Source organism: Egretta garzetta, unplaced genomic scaffold, assembly GCF_000687185.1.
Source record: "Egretta garzetta isolate BGI_Z169 unplaced genomic scaffold, ASM68718v1 scaffold264, whole genome shotgun sequence".
Lineage (NCBI taxonomy): Eukaryota > Metazoa > Chordata > Aves > Pelecaniformes > Ardeidae > Egretta > Egretta garzetta.
The window spans coordinates 2,885,489-2,894,719 of record NW_009259685.1 but is presented as its reverse complement, the minus strand read 5'-3'; the positions used below and the strand labels follow the sequence as shown (position 1 = coordinate 2,894,719).

The 9,231-nt window shown below is 38.1% G+C and overlaps 1 protein-coding gene across 3 annotated transcripts in view; it reads right to left on the bottom strand.

Annotated features, from left to right (window-relative positions):
* Positions 1–9,231, bottom strand: part of DDC (dopa decarboxylase) — a 57,339-nt gene that overhangs the window by 21,104 nt on the left and 27,004 nt on the right. For 2 of the 3 annotated variants that reach the window (XR_004841987.1, XM_009638726.2), the window contains exons 6-8: positions 7,779–7,845; positions 5,626–5,720; positions 4,095–4,162 (exon numbers count right to left, since the gene is read on the bottom strand). Coding sequence is in view for 2 of the 3 variants with exons in the window: in XM_009638726.2 (XP_009637021.1) it covers positions 4,095–4,162; positions 5,626–5,720; positions 7,779–7,845 (230 nt within the window). In the remaining variant the exon portion in view is untranslated. Of the gene's footprint in view, positions 1–1,582; positions 1,601–4,094; positions 4,163–5,625; positions 5,721–7,778; positions 7,846–9,231 lie in introns of those variants that run through there. The other variant, XM_035894137.1, reaches the window with a different exon arrangement.

The following is a 9,231-nucleotide window of genomic DNA, read 5'->3' as shown; positions in this document are numbered from 1 at the left end:
GGCAGCAGCAGCCACTGGTAGGGACGAGCCACCCGCTCCAGGCGCAGGCTTCCCTCTCGTACCACCCTGCCCGTAGCTGGATCCGAGATCCAACTCCTGGCAGATACACGGCAGCACGATGTAAAACTCAGAAGCGTACCTTACTGTCGCCAGCTAGCGGGTGGCGGAGCTGGAGGGGGTTTCAAAAGCCAGCGGGTCCCTTTTAGAAAGACTCAGCTACACTTTGCCAGCGGGCAATAACAAGGTTTTGCTGGTTTATTCTTCACTCTATGTGTAAGATTGACTCACCTCTACAAAATGATGGGGTTTATAGAGGCAGAAAAAGAAAAAAACAGAAATCAAAAAGGGAGAGACTGCTACATGATTATATTAGGCCTACAAATGTTTCACAAAGCAAGCAATAATTATGTCAACATAAAACAAAGTCCAAATCTTTCATGATTTTCTGTGCATCCTTTTCTTTTAATGTTTTTTAATGTTCTAATGTAAAATTCTAAGGAAAAATCTGATTTCCAATATTTTAGTGTGCATGTATAAATGCACAGGCCAGTACCTTCCCCCAGTCTCATCCACATGTAGGCTATGCTCATAAAACGCCTTATCCAAACAAACACAAAGCCCTCCTCTCACTTTAATGGTCAGGAGGGTACCAAGGTTAACAAAGTACTTCCTTCAGGTATGGAAAGTACATACCTGAAGATAAGTAAGCTTATGCACATGAAAAATAGTGAAAGACATTCAGAATACTCTCAATAAAAACAATAAATAACCTATTTGTGTGTTGAAAATATCCTACGGGCAGGAGGAAGAAACTATTACCTGAAAGCAGGTTTAATTAGTGTAGATATTGTGAACAAACCCAAAGTTGTTCTACTGTAGCTTATTTGATATATTTGATTACTTTGATATATTCGTGCTTCAGTAGCTCCGTACGCAACTGACCCAAGTTACAAGCAATACCATTAGTCGTCCCATGAGAGATTCATTCCCGCTCCTGTGATATGCTGTGCTAAACACATAAGTATTCTGCAAGAACATCTGGTCTCTTGGCGGCTATAAAAACGCCGTCATCTTGCACTTCCTTGGTGATGTTACTGCTTTTTTAAAAGATGGTGTCTGTTCCTGACTTCACAGGTCTTAATCTGGCAACCATGAAAAGCTATCTGAAAGGATTACTGAAATGAATCCAAAGCCTGGACATCGATGTATATGAACCAGTTGAGTTGCACCTTTATATACCATGTCTAGATTTCACCCTATGTATCTAAACTCCACTGCAGTAAGTGCTTGGGCGGTCTGGTAAGGGATAGAAGCGGTGTTCTTAACTTTCTTTGCAAACACCCCTGGCTGACTGAAGGATCCTGAATATATATTTCAAAACTGGCATTGATAAGCTAGATTTTTTTTAAGGCTTGATGTTCTGCTAATAGACCTACTAAGCCCTAGCTTGAGTGGCACACGTTCACATGTTAAGTACTCATCATACAGAAGGCACAGTAAAGGTCCTGGTGAATAAAGCAATGAAAAATTGTGAAAAGTGACTTACTTGGATTGCACATCTGCAGCTTTTAACAGCCTCACTCTATCCTGTCCATTTTAACTGATAGATACAATAACCAAAAAGATGACTTCATATTATAAACCAACAGGAAAATTTCACTTCCATCTACAGATAACCATTTCCTATAGGCACTTTACTTTCAAATACTAAACCAACCTTCCCAACCAAAGTTTAACACTTAAACCCTGAAAAGAATAATAGAAAAGCAAAAATACTAAGACTTTGCAAGATGATTATTTTCACTCTCTCTGAAAGACGACACTTCTTCCTATTTTATAATGTTCCAGAGCACCAATTAAACAAGTCAGGCAAAACTGACTGGTAGTTTCAAGGCAGAGTCTCTCAAAGACATCTGAATATGGAAAACATACCCCTCTCAGAGTGGCTGTATTAAATTCCTTTTTATAGGAAATTGACTGCTCTTTTCTGTACATCAAAAAGTCTGAGAATATTTTACAAAAGGTTTATAATGAAATTGCCTTCAAATCCCAAATACTTCAGTGCTACATATTGCACTGATTAGTTAAATAATTACATTACAGATCTAATGGCTAGATTATCTTAATCAACTTGCAGGGAAAAGAAATGGGAGTGTTTACTGGAGAAAGTGCTGAGCAGCCTGTCTGTCAATGGGTCTCAGCTTAATTTGATTCTGAAATGGTGTTCACTGTTTATTGAACTCTTCCCATATTATTGCAGTATCATGGTTAGAACTTCCCAATGACCTTAAGAGGACTATGTATCCTTCATAGTTACTTTTTCTCACCAGGTTCCTTCATCCTTTATTATTACATTTCACCTTTCCAGGCAGTGTTACAGTTGATAAGAGAGGTGAATTTTGGACATGGGCCTTAGAAGTCATTGGGTGATGGATTTGGTTTCAAGTCAAAGAGTTTAACTTTAAATGTATACTTCGTTCTTTGTTAAGTGAATAACACCTATACATAAATGCCTTGCTGAAATGCAGCCTGAATGGCCATAGCTGTGAAAACTTTCACGTTGCGAGGTCCCTTGAGATTCCTAGTAATGGAATCTTCCTACCTATGAAAACAGGCATTTTATGCAATGGCTTATCTAAAAAAAAGCAAGAAACAAAGTAGAGAAAAATATTTTCCTAAGTCTTTCCAGACGGTTTGATTGTATATACCTTGTTTTCCTGGAAAGCCAGGTAAAACACTTTTAACTTAGTGTTCCACAGGGTTATAGGGGAAAGCAGAATTAATGAGAAATTAAACTGTCAGGGACTAAACTCTGGCCCCTAATTGTCCCACAAACATTAAAGAGAACGATGGTGTATTTTCTCATTTCTGAGTGGCTGCTTTGTTAACAATGTCTTGGAGTGATGAGAAACCGAAGGGAGAAACTAGCAAAGGAGTTTCATCTTCTCCCTATTTCTCTATACAGAGAGAGACAGCTAGTTATGAGGTACTTATAAACTGGAGCCTGGGGTTAATCACTGCCACTACTGATGAATCAGGATCAAAATGTAAGCCACTTGCTCCAAGGAAAAGAATGATTTGTTATGGCTAGGAATATTTGAAGTGCCTACATTGGGAAAACTCTTAAATTCAAAACCATGATGCATTATCTGAATAATACATATATTTGTGCAGAAGACATCTTTGCTAATGATTTTAGAAGAGCTGAAGCTTAACCAAAAGCAACTGAGTGATCACTGTCCCACATTTATTCTTCTTTTAAATAAGGTGACCTTTTTCTGGATGATGTTTTAGTTGTCTTTTTAACATTCAGGTTTTCCTTCTTTTCTCATTTTTGCAAATTTTATTCTATTATAACTGAAATTAATGTTTTCATTTATTTTTATAAATAGTCTGTATTTACTGAATAGCTGTTTTGCTATTAAGTATCATTAGCCATGACGTTGGTAGACACTATCGATTCTGGAGATTCCAGTTTGGGACACAATAGGATCATGTATTATCAAATGTTGTGATTACTGCTATGATACATTGATTTGTTTCGAAGTATGTCTACTGGTTTCTACTTCGGCATCTTTTTATATCAAAATGTCATCTCTGCTGTCATCTGGGGAAACTGAAAATCAGTACAAAATTGCAGAAATAGTTCTTTTTGAAAACAATCACTTTTCATCAGCCAAATCCCAAGCATTTTTAGAAAGGCTTTTGAAAGAATCGTGTCTCAATTGAAAAAAAAATATGGAAAAGAAGAAAAAGCTCTGTTTAGCATGCTATTCATTGCATTATCATCTTTAAATGAAGTTTTTTCATTTCTGTTTTAAACAGTCCCAAAATGGAGCAAGTATGAATCTGCAGACTTTTCAGGATTTCTCTCTCTCTGGAACATAATGCAGAGCTCAGGCCTATCTCTAAATTTTACTTTTTTTGAAATTTGAATTAAATGAAAGAGTGAATATTGTAAATAATTTACAAGAGTTAAAGCTATCCAGAACTCCTCATTTCAAGAGAAATGTAAATAAATGTCTACTGCTAGAAAGGCAGACTAATTTAACATGTGGGTTTTGTCTCTTGTAATGTTTTACTGTAATACTTACCACATAGCAGAGCAGTCAAAATTCACTAGGAGCCATTTGTGAGGATTAAAGTTAAATGAATCTGCAAACTGAGAATGGATAAATAAAAAACAGAATTACGAAAGACAAAAGGATCCATGTGCTAATGATACAACTTTGTCAAATTGTCTGAGTACACCTTAGCTATGAATGAATTCCTGAATTGGGGCTTTACAGATACCGTTCATGCTGATGCCACCTTACTTAATAACTATTGTACTTAAATCTTCATATATTTGGGGGCTGGAATTCAGGTTAGGTGTGCAGCTAGGCTATTGGTGTTATCAGCATTTTGAGCATTTGCTAACAATTATACTTTGTAGATACATACGTTATGGAAAAGTATATATCTCAGTGTAAACAACAACAACAAAAAATGCGTACTCAGGAACATCCACGGGGGTTCATATCCCAATTGCCCAAACCATTCACTAAGCTTTCCTACTGCGACTGCTCCCTGTAGCACTTTTCTGTTCCTGTTTGCTTCTCATAACCTTCCCTGTCACTTGTACACAACTAATAATTGCTCTCTACAGAGGAGATTATCTGTCTGCCTGTCTGTCTGTCTACCTATCTATACATCTATCTAGCTATCCCCCTGTACTATGTAAGGTAAGAAACCTAGTCATGGTTATTCAATATTTACTCTTATGACAAATGCTGGCCCAGACAAGGTATGCGGTTTCATTTCCTTCAGGAACCAATAACAATAATTTAAAAAATATTCCCCCACAGGAAATTACAAGAAGCTTCATTTGCTGATAAAAAAAGAGACAGAAATAAATGCTTTATTTGTCAGGGGGGTTTCCCTCCTCTTCTTCATTAGTCACTACCTATCAGTGCTGTGTTTAAACTTCTGGCTTTACCAAACAGTAATATTTTCTCCACTGACGTGGAAGACAAGGCCTTATCTGACTGTCTGAGGGGAGCAGCAGGAAATTGAAGTATTCTTATCTAAGCAACTGAATGCCTTCTCAGCAAGGAGAGGGGAAAGGAACAGGAGTGCTGTTGGAGGAATATTTCATTTAGCTCTCTTGGTTATTAAACCCTGTCTGTTTGAGATACGGCTACTGGCTGCATCCTACATGACTTTCAGGATGTAAGCAAAAAATCAGACATAATGAGCTCATTAATTTGTTGAACTTTTATTTCTTTCTTTTTTTGTGTGTGTGTAATGTAGAATTAGGGTGTTATAAATGTGCCTTTTTGGATATTTGGGGAAAAGTTCCTCTTTTCTATTTTGTAAGACGCTTTTTTGATTCACTACTACTTGCTATTCTGAATGAGAAACTTTTAGATGCTGTGGTAACTTGCATGCTCCCAGAATAAACCAGTAAAAATCACATCAACATAAGTAATGTAATAGAATATACAGGGATTGGTAGTGCAAACTGAAGTGCAGTGTACTCAGAGATTCTTGAAGAGCTATTAATGTTGGATGCATGAGAAACACACAAATTCTATGGAAGAGCAAGGTTTTATCAGGCTGCTAGAGAAGAAGCACTTCATTCACCTCCACCCCGTTTAAAAGATGCCTGAATTCAGGGCAGATGAATGCACTCCCAGCGTAGGCTGCATCAATATGCATCCAGATATTTTCCTTATTACCTAAAAAAAAAAAAAAGAGTAATTGAAGGGGAAATAAATTAAACAGCAGATTAAAAAGCCCTATTAATTTGCATAAAACCAAGTGCCTGAGAGATTTTTCTTTGATGTTATTATTTTCCCAATTTAAAATTAAATTAATAGATTAAATGTTTCTACCACCTGGGCTTCCATTAATACATAAAGATGTATACATAACATATTCTTCTTCCCTCCCACTTCTACTGGAACAGAGTCCTTACACGTCTAGGTTTATCTTATTAAGGAACATAAAATATTAAATGACGTTGATTTAAGCGCCATTATAAAATACACTGTAAAAAGATGCATCTAGAGATGTAGTTATCATTTCTATGGTAATAAAACTATCAACTTTAGCAAGAGGAGCTAGAGTTTTAGCTGTGCTCCCCACTTCTAACTCATGAATCACGAACACACATTTCTAAAGAGTATTTTTTACATATTGATATATGGGCATTCACAAGCTTTTGAACTATGTGCAGCAAACTTTCTTTCAAGGACTGAGACACTTATGCAAAGGCGAGCACTGAAAGGTTAAGAAAGTGCTAGTTTGGATTAGTCACTGAATGGTTTCTGCAGAAATATTTTAGCATACAAGCCTCTTGTGTTCTATAATTTAGTATTCACACTCTGCTATAGATCACCTATTAATGCACATGGTAACAATTCTGGTCTGTGAGTTGCTAACTGAAGCCCACATAACATCTTTACACTGGTCACCAAATAATTCCGATGGGTATTTCCATATACAGAGCTGTAGCCATTCAGAGCTGCAACTGGGTACCAAGTTCATGCTGGAATTTCCATTCTTGTGAACTACATTCTCTTTTTTGCATAAATGCCTGGAAAAAGCTAGTAAAATATTATTCATTACATCCACAACTTAGGTCTATTTGAAAACATGTTCAAAGTTCAACTGATTATTTATTTTTAAATATACTTGGTTTGAGACACTACCTTTATTTCATAGGACTACCGTTCATGTATATTAAGAAGAAAATTCACCTGCAGGCAGAAAAGCTCGCATCCGACTTACGATTTGAGTAGTTGAGAGCAACTGGTGAAACACAGATGGTTAGTTGCTATGCCTAAAAGCACGGGTGTCACTATTTTATTAGGTCAGGTCTATAGGAATAACCTGAACAGCAAAATAATCTCTAGCTGCTAAGCAGACTGCTAGAAACCTTTTCAGAAAGGTGGACTGGGAGAAACTGAGTCTCTGGGGCTGGGGCTGAAGGGCAGGAAACCTCACAGAGCAAGTCACCACCAAACCAACCCCCAATGGTTTAGGCCCCACCTGAACAAATTTAACAGAATATCAAATCTAGCTGTGTTTCTATGAGGCTGCTTCCAATTGCTTAGACCTATAAATTCCCTGTTCTAAATGTACATTCAAATAGATGTGGTGCGCTTCTGTCACATTTTCGTCAGCCAGCAAGCGTTGACCAAGCCCTGCTGCAGATCAAAGCTCGACACAACAGACCCTAACACAGAAATACTTACGAAGAGCCCGTGACTCGGTCCCTGTATGAAACACCCTGCCACTTGTGCTGTTTTCTTGTGAGAGGAAGGAAATTGGGGAAGGGAGAGGAAGGATTAAGGAGAACACGTGGGGTTTTGGTGCATATTTCCCTGTTTTTTACAGGCATTAGAGCCAGACAGAAACAAAACACTTGGTGCAGAGGAGAATTCAGAGTTGAGCTCTTCCCTGATCTTCGCCATTGCTCTAGATGCGCTTGCAGCTAAAAGGGCTTGAAGAAAAATGCTTCAAACTGAAGCACTTACAGCCATTTTTAACTGACAGTCTTCCAAAATACGTTCCCCCCCAAAAAACCTCGAGGCAAAGTCCTCTGTACTCTTAGTTTGAGAACGCAAGCTTGCTGCTTGACCTAATATTAGAGAGAAAACTGTACTGAAGGTCTCAGCTCTAAGTAGCCTTACTGAATTTGGACACTGACACTGCACAATGCCCTGGAAATGACTCAGCGCGACTTAAACTGATATCTGCAATTTTAGAAAGTAGTAGAAAAAAAGACTTACAAATAGGACCCAGTTCTAACAGTTTGTCAAAGGAGCAGCAAGGCGTGGTTCCAAGCGTTGCACAGAACTGCAGAGCCAAAAAAAAAACAAAGGTAAAAAAAATAAAGTGTTACAGAAAATTATCGAATGAAAAAAACTGTGTCCAAAGGCAACAATAAACAGAGAGAATAGATGATATAGAGCAAAATATATTGATTTTAGCCAATACCTATCCTTCAGTGGAACTTTTGAGAATCTAACTTTTTTCCAAAGCTCCCATAAGCATGCATCGAGACAGAAAAATCAAATGTTAATATAAAATTGGCTGCTAAGGAATGTAGTATACTCACAGTACTATATTAATGCTGTATTTTATATATTTTCTATGTGTTCCACATGCTTATCGTGTGGCCCATATGCAATTAACATCACAATAATTTGCAGTTTATGGTATACAAGCAAGCTCTGAACCTGAGCAACTTAAAGGTGCTGGAATTCCTGTCGACAGAATGGATCATAAAATGTTACTGCCTGAATTAAAGAGCCACAGCTCTGTAACGGATACTTGTAACTGATTTGTGCTCAATGGATCTGCAGCCTGGGACCTGTTCACTAGTAGTGTGTGTTTACTATTAGGTTTGCAAGATTTTTTCCCCAGAGAAACTTTTTCTCCCAAATTCACCCTAACATACTGGAACCATTCTTCCTTCATTCTGTTACTGTCTCATTTAATGCATCCTGCTGCATGACCAGTGGGCCAAAAGCAGAGGCAACAAAAACGCTGAAGTTTCACAGCAGAAAGAACATATAAGTAGGTGAAAATGAGATATGGTAATGTACTGAGAATATGCAGGTAGAATTATAAACCCCCAAAACAACTACCAAGTGCATATAAACTGATATTATTTTACTTTTAATTGCTACACTTACATTTTAAACACCTTATCTCATTTATATAAGGCTGGGTCTGTTTTTTTCCTTGTACTGGACTTTTATATAAAAAAAGACACTTTACAGTTTGAATAGGCAAATAAAGTATGCTGCTTTTAGTTAGAATCATAAAATGTTTTGGGTTGGAAGGGACCCCTACAGGTCATCTAGTCCAACCCCCCTGCAGGAGCAGGGACACCGCTAGCTAGATCAGGCTGCTCAGAGCCCCCTCCAACCTGGCCTTGAATGTTTCCAGGGATGGGGCCTCCACTACCTCTCTGGGCAACCCGTTCCAGTGTTTCACCACCCTCATTGTAAAGAACTTCTTCCTTATATCTAGTCTAAACCTACCCTGGTTTAGTTTAAAACCATTACCCCTTGTCCTGTCACTGCTGGCCCTACTGAAAAGATTTTCCCCATCTTTCCTATAGGCCCCCTTTAGGTACTGAAAGGCTGTAATCAGGTCTCCCCACAGCCTTCTCTTCTCCAGGCTGAACAAGCCCAACTCCCTCAGCCTGTCCTCATAGGAGAGGTGCTCCAGCCC